We start from the raw sequence: 14,145 nt of genomic DNA, 5'->3' as shown, positions 1-14,145 counted from the left end.
TTCCAAAAAGTTTTTCCCACCTCAGAACTTTGCAGCTTGACGTTGGCTCGGTCACTATCAAAGTCACGTCAGAATATACCATTGTGTGAGGAGGTGAAGATGAGCCACTATTAACTATAAATAGCTCATAACTATGGTCTGATATGTTATGATGTTATGATAGGAAAATGCAATTTAATAAAAATTGGTTGATGTTTAGAGGGATTGTCTGGGATCGTTAAGTGGGCCACTCCAATTGCTTTGGCGGGCCGGATGTGGCCCGCGGGCCGTAGTTTGGGGACCCCTGTTATACAGTGTATGGAACAACAACAATCAATTTGTCCTATTCTGTTGTTTGTTCTTTGAGGAAATATTAAAGACAGGGACTGTATCTAATATTCTTCCATTGCACATTCAGTTAACATTGTTTCTTCTTGTTTCCACTTTTGTGTCAGAGTTGCAGAGTTGGTTGTTTGAGGGTTAAAAACACTGTGCATTGACAATATAATATCATATCCAATAAATTTGGGTTTTATTACCTTGTTTGATGGGCTTTGGCTAACACAAGGAATCTATGTTTGGATTGGTTTTCTGTATCATAAACTGCTCAGTCGGTTATATTGGAGTGTTTAGACAAAAGACTTGGATGTTGACAGGAACGATGATTACAAATCGGAAACTGGTAGTTACCGTAATGGCGATAAAATGTGAGCATGGTAAAATGATACTAACATAATCCATTCATGAGGTTTTATACAAATAAAAAAAAGAAACTTCTCGTAATTGATGACAAAAAATATCAAGCTTTCAGTTACCTTGCTGAACTTTAATTTTGTCATCTAAATTTGTAAAGGTGTTTTCTCTAAATGCAGATTCAAAAGAAAACAGTAAAAAAAAGAAAAAGGTCAGCACTGAGTTCCTGCAGCCTTCAGCTTTGCTCTTTAAAACAAACTGAGAGGACTCTTCTTTTTCTTGCAAACTCCAAGTAACAGCCACCTTTGGCAAAACGAAAGCAAAGAATAACCTTTTAATTCAGTGTGCTGGGTGACTGAATGGTGTGTGAGTCCTCATCCATTCTGTGACTTGTCCTTGGGGGCATTGATAAGAGCTTAAGAGAAGAGGTTGAGAGTTGCTGCTGAAATGTGTTGAGAGCTTTGGAGAATAAACTGAGTTATTTAGAATATATATTTTTTGCGGCTTCTTAGATTGCTCCAAGAATGGTGGCATTTCCTTATCAATATAATTATATACAACACACATTTTTACTCATTGTCACACCATAGTCAACTGTATTCTTAATGGTGGTAGTTGTAGTTGTATTGTATGAGGCAAACACCACAGATTACCACTTCAGACATGTAGTTTATAATCAGTGGGCCTGAGCTCTTGTGTTGGGAGTAGGTGTCCATGATTTTAAGACAGCTTGGTGAGCACCGTGTGGAGGCAACCATATGGAGCAACAAATCAAACCAATCAGCTGAAAGCAGCTAAAAACGGTCAGAAAGCCACATAAAGGAGAGTTGATGCTCAGTAGGATCAGCAGTATTAACATACTAGCTTTAACAAAAACAAAACAACTATTATTTAATATATGATAATCTTAAGTATCACATGAAGCTCCTTCACATCTTAATGTTTATATTAGTTCTGTGTAATATAAACGGATTGAACGACAGTAAATGTACTCATCTTACTTCTCACAGCTGTGCACAAAGTACGGGTAACCGAGAGGAGACTCCAGGTGAAAAGGGGGATTGATTGACATTGTGTTTGTGTATTTGATGCGCTATCTGCTTTCTTTACATTGCTTTTGAGGTGTGACATACTGTAGTGACAAAAGCAGTTCGGCACTCTCTCAATGTCTGACAGAGCACATATCCATCAGCACCCATCCGCCGTCTGTCCATGACTCTGTCGCTGACACATGCTCACCTGCTCGCTGTGAGACAGAGCGGTGGAGCACAGATGCTTTTGGTCAATAAAAAAAGTACAATTTGTCAGTATTTAGAGGCTTAACTATAAAAGTATATAGACTAACAATGTGACAATGGTTGAATACACAGAGGTAAACAGATGGGCAACAGAGGAGGAACAAAGGACAAAAACACATAATGCAGTGTATTGATCTCATTGATTTGTGTTAACGATATGCGTCTCCCTCGATGTTTTCCTGCAGACTGGTGGGGACTTTCTGCATGGTACTTCAGAAGGTGGCTGAAGAGGGACACCTAGAGCTGACCGACACACTCATCGATGATAACAACACATCAATAAAGGTATGGATAAACACTGCTCTCACAGTGGAGTGTCAGTGATCTATAGGTGTTATGCTGTGATAGAGTTGACATTTTTGGAGAGTGTCTTCATAACACTTGGTCGCTCGGTAGATGATGTGTACAGAGTAATTTCCAGGAATGATTTGTCTGCTGAATCTTTGTGAATACCAACAGGTATAAAATAAGAAAATAATAATTTCAAACGAATGAATAAAAAGTAAAACTGAGCTTACTGCTACAGTAGCTGTTTGAACATGGCATAAAGCTCATTTATTCACTGCAGAGCTTTACAGTGCATTTCAGTTTATTACTTTGCTTTATTCCTGAAACTTTAGTGTTTTGTTTCACTCTCACATTGTTTTTCAAGTAACTGTTGCAGAGCAAAAAAGCTCTAATAAACCCACTGTATGCTACCTGTCCAGCAACAAACAGCAGACAAAGGTAGTAACTTGCTGGTTGGAGCATCAACATGAAGCATTAAGCAGCTGAAGAGTCCAGTATTTGTCTTGGGGGCAGAGCGAAAGCAGAGACGATATGAGACAGCTTTAAATGCAAATAGGCAACTGTTTGCTAACATTTTCACCAGAACAGTTTTATAAACTTATAATGTTCATTATTTCTTTATTTGGATCCCCATTAGCTTCCACACAGTGGTTGCTAATATGTCAATGTTGTGTTTACAGCTTGTTGTGCCGTCACAAGTGGCCATAGAAATAATGATGTCAGGTTTAACAGCAACTGTGTGTAGGTTACATCTCTAATCCCATTTAATCCGTCAGTATAAACCAAATCTGTGTAGCCGAATTTCAAATAACTGTATTCTAAATTCAACTGAAAATCCCAAAGTTTCCGAACACACCAAACATGTCAGGATGAATTTAGTGGAAATGTGTATATGTAAAAGAGGCACAGTGTGAATACTTTGATGGAATAGGGCGGCCGTAAAAACATTTGCATTTGCAGTTTAAATATTCCACTCAGGTGAAACATCATACAGGTTCAATGAAGAAGCTGGGACAAGCTGACACAGACGGAGTGGAATAAGGGAATTTCTCCACATTCACTTAGAGGAGAATTTAAAAGAGAACAAAAGAGTCCAAAAAACAGTGTTCCAAAAGCAAAAATTTAACAGTTTATGTATGACTTACCTTACACCAGTAGAATGAAAAGGAATCTTATTAACCAGCAAAATGCATTCACAACTAAATAGGGGAACATTAAACAGAGAAGTCGATCTTCCATTGCACCTGCAGCAGAGACGACAGGAGAAATAACAGCCTTCATCCGGCCTGTAAAGGCACTGCTGTTGTTTTTCCATCAACAAGGGCCTGATGGAATTACAACATCAGCATATCACAATACTCGCCATTAACATTAATCCAGATATTCGCTATTGATTGGAAATAGTGTTTAGAACAGCTAAACAGAGAGCAGCTCCGTGGTAAAGATGAGAGTGAGGATGATTTCGCCGCTGAATACATAATTTAAGAGTGAATATGTATGTGGAAATGAAAGCAGCACAGTGGGATGTGTAAGGGAGAACTTAACCGTATAAGATTTTAAAGCACCCCGGGGTGCAGATCTGTGTTACTGGAGCTGGGAATGCTGATGTGATGTTTCTGAGATGATGACACACAACATGGGAGTGCTTTAGGGGTCACACAAACACACACACACACACATGCACATGCACATGCACATGCTCACACACACTCATGACTGACATATGTGCAAGTGGATTCTCATGAACACACATCATAGCGTGCAAACATACACATGCACATACACACACACACACACACACACACACATACACACACACACTCAAACACACACAATTAACAGAATTTCAGTACTGCACAACCATGTAGCAAGAAAGTGGTAAAACTAAGCCCGACATAACCCAAGAGCAATACTGTTACTTGCAACTCTGCACTGGTGTGGTCGCCATGGTAACAAATCCAACTCCTCATGGACTACAGTGATTGCCTTGCGAGGATGTAAGGAAGGGAGAGCGAAAAAGAGGGAGATGGAGGGAGAGAGGAGAACGAGAGACTTGTGTATATTTTCTCCTCATCCGTCTCTGTCAGTAGAATAAATTGGCCACTTCGTAATAAACATCAGGTCATTGTCAGGAGGATAATATTTGTCCAAGCACGGCTCCGCAGAAGACCCCAAAGACAAACTACGGTGTCAGCCATGATTCTGGCCCACATTCAACTAACCGTTACCGTCAATCTAAATTCCTCCAGCAAACACCAGCCAGAGGAGATGATTTATAGTCTTGTTAAAGTTTGTTGCCTATATTGAGAGATTTTTCTAAACACAATTAAATGGGCTGATATAGACATGCCAAGACTAAGCCTCCAGGTGTTGGCTCTTTTGTGTTGGACTCTGTCAGTACAAGTTTGGTTCGGCAGTGGGTGCAGTGTTATACTATCTGTGCTGAGTTTAACAGCTAAAATTAAAAAAGCTAAAATATTCCAACATTTTATATACAAACATGAATGTACAATATACATATATATAGTATAATGTATAAGAGATAACAAGATATCAGGTTAAAAAAAAATCACAATAGGCTAAAAATTACTTAGTAAAACTGGATTCGAAGAGGCAATTAAAAGGAAAATATTTGTGATAAGCTTTGGTATGCCTTTGCTCCTCGAGCTTTATTGAATCACTTTAAAATGATCTTGACAGCTGAAGGAGCATAAATTATGATAGCACTCTGTCATCCTAACAAACAAACAAATTACATTAGTGTCAGGGACATTAATTGGGTTTTGATTTTGGCATTGTAGGAGTTTCTAGATTAGACATGTCATGAAGATCGGCTTCATTTGGGTACAGGAATGATACACACATCAAACGCAGCTGAGGGCAGGAATAAACAGATCTGCTCAACAGGTGGAGGTGGATCATTTGGCAACTTTTATTATTAAAAAAAAAAAAAAAATTGATACATTGAGATAAAATTATATTTCCTTTTGATATGAAGTTTTCATCAACGTCCTCATCATTTTCAGACCAGTGTTACCATAGAGATAAGATACCAGCCGATGGACGGCACAGTGGGAGCGTGGAGCGATGGGGAGTTCCTGGATGTTCCTGATGACCGTGACGGGATGTTTGCCTTTGAAACTGACAGCTTGCTTTCTGGACAAAGCCACGGGTCTGGGACGTCCCCTGGACGGTCCTTACAGGGATCCATACCGACCTTCAGAAAGTGAGTCTAACATACAAATAATCTCCATGATAACATGATTACAATAACAGCATTTCACAGTGAATCGCCCTGTTGATTTGCCTCTGAATATTAATATTAATTTGATCTCCGCAATAGAAAACAAGATGTTTTTATTTTAAGTACGAACTAGTCCCAGGCTGTGCGAGGTTATATAGATTTAGTATGAAACACCGTAAGAGCGTTGGCCCTGCAGCTCCACTCGCTTCCTCTTTGCCATGGTGTGTGGTCTTTCTCTTCGGTTTGCTTGTCATGATTTTGCTGAATAGTATGTGAAATAATCTGTGGGTTGCATCGATCTCCACTGAGACCATCTGCACAGCAAGAGCCCTAAATCCATCATTATACTGCATGTTGAATGGAAGAGTGAAAAATTGTGTGTCTGCTTGTGTGTATCTGTGTGTGAGTGTGTGTGTGTGTGTGTGTGTGTGTGTGTGTGTGTGTGTGGCTGAATGCTTTTGTGTGCATGTTTTTGGTTTTGTTGACACTGAAAGCCCAAGTTGTGCTTTTTTTTACTGAATACAATTAAGGAAGTGTTCAGGGTCGGCCGATAAAAGACTCAAAGCAGCCTGAGGAAAACAAGAAAAGTTGATTAATCTAAGTTTTGGAGCATCCCACGGGTGTTGCATAACAGATACAGTGTTTGGATTTGGTTGACAAGGAAATACTGTAAAAGGGTTCAGTAAAAGCTGGGTGAAAGTAATCACCAAAGTCATGTAGCTAACACGTATATATAGCATCCGGTACAATGTCAGAGCATTAATTATGCTGTTTTTTGACTACATGACCAGTTTGTCACCCTTTTCCAGGTGAGTAAGCCTTTGTCTTTGCTGCATAATGAGGGCACCTGTCATCTAGTTGCTGTGATAGCACACAGCTGTCAGTCAGACTTTGTAAAGGCTGCCGTAGGGATTTTGTCTTTGGGGAAAGAAGTGATTGAGTTGCTGACAAAATGTCAATAATTTCCAACCTAGCCATCAAATCCAGCTGTAATCTGCCTCACTCCGGTGTAGGCCAGACTGATGGAATTGTGGAGAGATTTTTAATAGCCTTACCACTTCTCATCCAAACCTTTTTATATCTTGAATTACCAGCTGCTCAGTTAATCTCTGATTGAGAGGTTCCCAGAATTAAACTTTCTAAAGATGTTTCATTGTGTCCTGAATTCGGACATCTTCAGCCAGTGTTAATTGTTCATCTTGCGGTAATGAAGCGTGAATGTACCGGAGATGATAACCTGGAATGACTTTCTTAATCCTCTAGGGAAGATGAGGAGGAGGAGAATGAGGAGGAGGATTTCACAAATGTAGCCTCGAGTTATATTTTCCGCAGCCATCTGTCTGCTTTTACCTGATTCTGGTGTGGGGTTTCGTGCGTCTGTTTTACCTCCCCTTTCATGTGAAGGTAATATTTCACAGCGATGTCACCTTCAAAATCAGTTTTCTACAAGTCTGATGCATTTGATGAAGTTATGGAAGAAATATGTTACCCTCCCAGGCATTAAGCATCATACTCTCAGAACTTCTAAAAGCTTGGAAGTCTTTCTGAAAATTTAAACTTAAAACTTTGTTAAAATGGTTATATTGTATTTCTAAAACACGTGAGAGGCAGACATGCAAACTGGGACTCCTCCATTAATTCTACACATATCGTTCTGAGTTTACACACGAATGCAGAGTCGAAGAACAAACAGAGGAACTGTGTCCACTTGGTACATGGTACACAGCTCCGCCCACTGCTGTCTATTTCTGTTGTATCACCTGCGGCCTAAAGGTCATGTGTGCTGCTTACTGAAGAGTTTGCACTCATGGCAGTTTTCAGTGGTCATCAAATTTCATTATAGCTGTACAAAATGACTGCAGTACAAAGTAAGTGGCTTATTGGGGTGTATTGGTTCCTCCTCATCTCCTTAAATGAGTGAAATTGCAGTTGAACTTGACCAACTCACTGCTACCACCTCTCCTCAACCTCCCTCCACATTGTACGCAAGCCTGCAGGATGATTTATGGTGGAGCCCGTAAAGCGTTTTGTGCTATCTGCAGCGCCACAATGAGTCGGTTTTGCAGTGAGTTTTGTTATTCCTAATAAATAAATCACCTCCTGAGTGGTATTACTGCCAGTGAAGCAGATCTGCTGAATAGTGCATGCAGAGGGAACACATGTGCCAGGAATGAAAAGAATGGATTTAAGGCTGCGGTTGTCATTTGATCTGTGGACATCAAATGCTGAAAGATGGAATAATGAGGTGAAGTGGGGTTCGACGTTGGAGTTTGATCCTATTTTCACACTGGTGCAAGGGCTACAAAGACAGGATTTTCTTTGCTGAAACAATGCATAAATGAATCGCCATTGCTCCACTGAAACATAAAGCTGTAAATAGTCATTGTGTTTATTCAAACCATCTAAATATGCATGAATCATTTGCAAAACATCAAACTACTCAAAGGATAAATATCAGCCTGAGCAAAGCTTCTGTTGAAAGTATAATTTACTCAAACAAGTGTTGATTTATTTATCATCATTTTTTGCCAAGTGTGTGATTCATTTATCTATTAGTGTAAACTGCTGTGTTTTCAAAGCCGGCTCTGGCATCACATGTCGATGATGGATCATCACTCAGCGCTGTGGTGCAGGTGTCGTCTGGTCTTTTGTCTCACTCCTCTTTATCTCAGTGGGTCTGCTCACTGCAGCACTGACTCCCTGTGGAAACAGTCACAACAACAGACATGTTAGCTAATAGAGAAACCATGACATTCATATACAGTATAGATATACTGATAATGAATATAATTCTCGAGCCTTCGTTGTAATTTGCATAGGTCCTTTAAGGCCCGACCCACACTGTTTTCACTTATGTTGCCCAATTAGACTTATTCTCAGGACCAGTGTTCCCAACTTAGTGATTGACTTTCAAGACCCTTAAGTGACTAGGGCTGTCCCGACCAGGTTGTCCTTTTCGACTAGCATTAATTGATTCAATCCATTAGTCGTCTAGTCATCGCACATTTATGATCTTAATTTGATTATTTAAATATATATATTTTGGGGAGGCATCAGAAAATGGTTTGAGTCCAGGGCTGAGAAAGAATATTATAACTGACATTGCTAACGCTGTGCTACATTACAGCTGTACCGGTATGCAATTACTGTAACAGACTGTCCCATGTGTATGGGTTGTTTTGATATTTGAGGTAGTCCGTCCATTAAGAGTCACCGTAACCTTGCGTTAAGCCAGGAGCTGTTGTCAGACCCCTGCTCGTGACACACACGTTAGGAAAATAAAGAAGTTGTTGCTGCTGTTCATCACACTGGATCTCTGTGTCTTGTTTATTATTTTATTACTAAATACGCCCAGTTACATGAACCCAACACCCCTAGTTACAATACTGTCTAACAAATACAAGGTCCTGCTGTGTAAACGATGTCTGTCCATGACTGACTGAGTGACTGTGTGTCAGCAGATTTTTTTGACCAAACAACCAATCAAAACTTGTTTGACTAACGTAATAATAATAATCGATTATTATGGGGCAGCTCTAAAGATAAGAAGCTCTCCAAACTCTTTCATTTTTAATTATAATGTCAGTCAATTAAAACCCCAGTGTTGGTGTGCAGGGCCTTTAAGAGATGCTTATTTTTATCCCTGAAAAATAGGATTGTGTTTCTAACCATACACTCCAGATAAGCAGTAGGTGTTGCTTTGGTGTTCATCTATTATTGATGTCAAATATGAATCAGTAGTCTCCTGATGCAAGTTGTAATACACTGTTATTGTGCACTGTGGCAAGCCTCCAGCTTTCAAACAGTAAGTCCTTGTCAGCAAATGAAAAATCTTCAGATCAGTGAATCGAGACATTGCTGACACACTGCAGTCATAGATAAGGCATTTCAAAATCTCTTTCTGTTGGGAGCTCACAGATAAACGCCATAAAAAGTTTATTCAAAGTTTAATTTTTTTATGTACGCAATCATAAAGATGTGAGTTGTCATTTTCAATCCTTCATACTTGGTTTTAAATTATCTGCAGGCTGTATTTTTTTTATTTTTTTTTATCTGTTCTCCTGCTTGTTTTCTTCTGCTGAGACAGATGCTGGATTGAAGGAGTTCTCTTTTGAATCTTTGACATTTCTTGTTTCTTGTTATGTAGATGTATTCTCTCGAGGGACTGCTCTGTTTTTCAGCTCTGCTGTTATGATATGACTTGCAGTGGTTCTTAGTGTCAGTTTGTGTGATAGTACGACACTTTGAATGAGTTTGTATCACTGTGCTGTGTTTGGTTTTTTTTTGTTTTTTTTCCAAGCCCTGATGACGACATGCCTCTTGGGTTAAATCTTAATTTCTGGTATCACCTGTGTGTTTGTCCCAGATAGGATTCAGTGGAGCTGTTTTCTTCATTATTGATGATTATTTATAAGATTACATAAAGGGAAATGTCCTTGGAATCCCTCAGACGTCATGAGGGTTGTCGAGAAAACAGGAACATTTTGTCTTGGAAAACTTTTGAAGCAGTCTGAGTCATAGCTTATCGTCCAGAGAATTTTTTTTTTTGTTCTAACCCAGTTGATGCAATAACAGAGTAAAAGATGCAAGAGTGCTATTTTGGAATGGATATTAAAATTTTAAAAGTGATGCATGTTTCTGAATATACTTTCTCATAACCCTTCCTTCCTCTTCATTTTCCTTACCATCCCTGTTTTTTTTTTCTTGCTTCCTCTGTCTGTGTTATTCAGAAAGTCTAAATCATACACACAAACACATTGTAAAATATTGTGTAATATATTTATCCTATATATAAACGCACACACAAAAACACAGTTAAACACACAATATGGCTGAAGGACTTTTTAAAAATGTTTTGTTTGCTGTATGTAGGCTGTTACGGCTCAAGGCTCTTTTTTGGGTGTGAAGGCATTAATCTTGCATAAGCTTCTAACTATGTGAGACTAATGAGGGTAAAGTTGTGAGCAAACACTCAGAGCATCACAGGCAAAGTATATCAATTACTAATTCACTTAACTTTCCTGTAGACAAATGAAGCGGCTACACAAACTCACTTGAGGAGGTGTCAATATCACAGAGATAAATAATATTGATATTCTGTTTTATCTGCTGCCGTCATGTAAAGGTTGTAGAGGTCTCACTACAATCAAAGTGGAACATTACTTGATGCATTCAGCAGAAGAAGAAGTCTGCCAATGAAAGAAATCAAGTATTGTGAGAGAGAGAGAGAGAGAGAGAGAGAGAGAGAGAGGGCTGCAGAGCGTTCAATAAGGTGAGAGTTCTCGGTATAGAAAGAGTTTTCATCTTATCTTATCTGATCCTGGAAGCACCGAAATATGTCCATCCAATCCATGTGTCTGTGAGAGACAGAACGGGGGGGGGGGTCTGCCTCATTGAGCTCCATTCAGCAGAGCCCCCAGAGCAGAACATACAGCACAGCCTATGTCAATGAATTATTGATCACTGACAGGCTATTTTTTATCTTCCCTTTATTCATTTATTTTCTTCTGAATGGGAGATGTGTGCAGCGGTTGAGAGAGTTCCACACGGTGAAGACAACACAAGCAAATAGAGAAAAAACCTCACCACTTTGACGATATATACTGTACATCACATTTAGAGATAAACAAGGGGAGTGGCTGAAATACAAGCACATTTGAAAACACTGGATAAAACTAACACGAGTGTGTGACCAAAGTTGTTGTGACAAGACAACTGGATTCAATCTGCGTAAAGAGGTAACTGTTGTTGTCACCTTGGTGCACATCTACACAAAACTTGCGATTGCACATTGTTGGAGCTTTTGACCTTATGGACATTCACGAATACAATACACTGAGCTTTCTTTAACTTCTTTCATCAGCTCAGTTTCTTGGTGAGATTGGCAGATACAAACGCAGGGTGCCACCGGCTCTGCCATCACTCAGCGAGCATGATGTGGACCGCCCATGCTGGTTGGTCATGTGACATGCCGTACATGACATACCTTCTCCTGAGCTAATAATACCTGCCCTGTAATGGCTAGCTTGGTTGACGGTGACAGGACAGTAACCTCTGATATTGTAATACTACAGATCCATTATTTCTTTACTCATGCACACTTGTTCATGTTTGACCACCCACTGCGAAGTAAGTTCAGAGCCAGATGGAGTTAACTGCAACTGACTCACTTGTCCTCCGCTTCATGTCCCACTGCTCGACATGCACATTAAATATGAATTCATAACTGTGAGGAAAATGTTTTACGCACAGTTTGAAAATCTTGCTGTACTGAGGAGATGGAAATCAAGCTGCCAGGTACCAGTGAATAACCTTGGGAATAATTCTGCTTCATTTAGATCATTCATCTTTGCTGCAGTTTACACATGTAACGAGGCGATTTATTCATGCTTTCATGTATTATTGATTCGCCCACAATCGCACCCAGACACTTGGTACAGTTCATTTTCTCCTTTGAGCACATGTACTTATGTTTTGTGCTTTTTAGATATGCGATAGCTTTGCTTTGCATACAAAAGTGAGCTTGCCATTTATTTATCTACAAAGTTTGAATGAACTTCACTTTCATTCAAGGTGTTTGTTTGTGTGTTCGGTTGATGTGCAGTGAGTGGATGATGCTGCAAATGATAGTCACTGATGCATTTGGAGTCCTTATTTCAAATCAGAAGAAAAGGAGAGAGAAAATAATAGGTACAACATCTTCTTGAATCGCTACTTCTTTCTGTTTTCTTCTAAAGTTTGAGACTTTGTGAGTTTTACCTGCAAACTTCCTAAGCAGAGTGTGAATTTACATGTTTCAATTTCTCTAATTGGAAACCGCATGTGAACTTTCTTTGCCGTGTCACCGACATCTTTGAAGGTTTCATCATTAAATCAGCTTAGAGGGATGGCTTGTTTAAAAAAGAAAAAAGCTTTCATGGTTTATTTCATTTTAAACTCAGACATGGCCTCCTGCTGGAAGCATTTGTCTCTGATCTCTGTCGTTGTGTTCCTCCTTAAATCAGCTCAGCAAAGGAAAGTAAAAGATAGTTAAAGGAGCGAATGACAAGTAAGTAAAATATTTAGTAGCTCAGTTTGTCTCCTAGAATTTTCCAGTGACTTTCTTCTCTTTTTTTGGTTAAAAATCACTAATTGTGCACAGAGGATTTACTCTTTACCAGCGGCAGACGTGCTGTAGATCTTACTGGCCTACAACTGCTGATACACTGATATATGTTATTGATATATGTTGGCTGTCCTCATCACAATAACCACAGTCCTGACAAGTAACTTGGACCTCTTGTGGCTAATCTCTCTCAGATGCCAAGGCAAAAGTAGCATGAAGCACAATATTGTTGGGCCACAAGTGCATCAAAACCTTTTAAGAAGGGCAGTTGGGTGTATAAAGTGTCTCTGACTCCATATGCCTCCAGTAAATGTTGGTTTCCTTCAACCATGACCAGATTGTTTCCATAACCAAACAGTTTTATTTACCCAAACTTAACAAGACTTTAACTATAGAGGTGGCACATCAGAAAACAACAATGTGAATCATTTGTCCAAAGGCAGTGTAGGAAATGTATCTCTAATAAGAATAAAAGTGAGTTTCTCTGGTCAACACAGAGCTACACATTGTTTGTTGATTCAGCTTTACACCTTGGGATGTTCATCTTTATGATGAGTCAAACTTTTGCTTAACTTGTCTACATTTCCTCAGGTGTGCTGCGAGCACCAGTGGGCACATTGCGAGAGCTCAAATATGCAGCTCCCACAAGGTTAAACATTTATTTTAAACTGAAAGTAATCCTCCAATCAATGTGCATTACAATGTTCTCACTGTCACAGGGTGACATATAAATATTTCCTCTTTGTAATACAAAAATAGAAAAGTACAACATTATATGAAGTTCCTATTAGTTTGTTTTGAACTCTAAAGGCCGTCTGGACTTGTTTTGACTCTCATTTTCTTTGGTGTTGATGATGCATACAGCCCCACCCACTCCATCCTTCTCCTCTTCCTCCTCCTCTCTTTGTATCTCCAACCGTGTACCTCCACCTCTTTCTCTCCCCCTCCCCTCCTCTCTCCTCCATCATCCACTCATCTGTCCAACTGTTACCTGCCTGGTCGGTCTGTATCTGCACCTGACAGTGGAAGAATGTGGAAATATTGTTCGAAATAAGAAGCTCGGAGCAGATTTATGTTGATCTGACCTCTCTGGGGCATTGAGTAGGATCAGTGGGGTCTTTCATGTGGTATGTATGAAAAACACCCTGCGTGTGTGTGTGTGTGCATGTTTCTTTTGGTACCTTGTTGTTGAATTATAAGGAGACAATGAGATGGGCTGGAGTACTGGAACATCTGAATTTGCAGTTACAGTAATTAGCGCTGCAATTAACACTTGTTTTCAATATCAATTCATTATCTTTCAGTTAAACTGTTTATCATGTAGTCTATAAAATGTCAGAAAATAAGGAAAATGCCAATGACAAGTTCCTGATGTTTCAAATTAAGATCCAAACTCAAAGATATATTCAATTTACAATCATACAAAACTGAAAAAGCTGCAAAGGCTCACATTTCAGTGGCTGTAACGTGCAACTGTTTGCCTTTTCTGCTTGATGAACTACCTAAATTATTACATATGATGTCAAAAATGTTGCCAA

General features: G+C 39.4%; 1 protein-coding gene across 1 annotated transcript in view; it reads left to right on the top strand.

Moving 5' to 3' along the window:
• Positions 1 to 14,145, top strand: part of otof (otoferlin) — a 70,237-nt gene that overhangs the window by 27,164 nt on the left and 28,928 nt on the right. The window contains exons 4-5 of the mRNA XM_022765666.1: positions 2,156 to 2,255; positions 5,285 to 5,484. Coding sequence (XP_022621387.1) covers positions 2,156 to 2,255; positions 5,285 to 5,484 — 300 coding nt within the window. The remainder of the gene's footprint in view (positions 1 to 2,155; positions 2,256 to 5,284; positions 5,485 to 14,145) is intronic.

This window comes from Seriola dumerili, unplaced genomic scaffold (genome assembly GCF_002260705.1).
Source record: "Seriola dumerili isolate Sdu_G_001 unplaced genomic scaffold, Sdu_1.0 BDQW01000025.1, whole genome shotgun sequence".
In the NCBI taxonomy this organism is placed as follows: domain Eukaryota; kingdom Metazoa; phylum Chordata; class Actinopteri; order Carangiformes; family Carangidae; genus Seriola; species Seriola dumerili.
The sequence above is the reverse complement of the archived record's forward strand: the minus strand, read 5'-3'. Positions and strand labels throughout refer to the sequence as shown.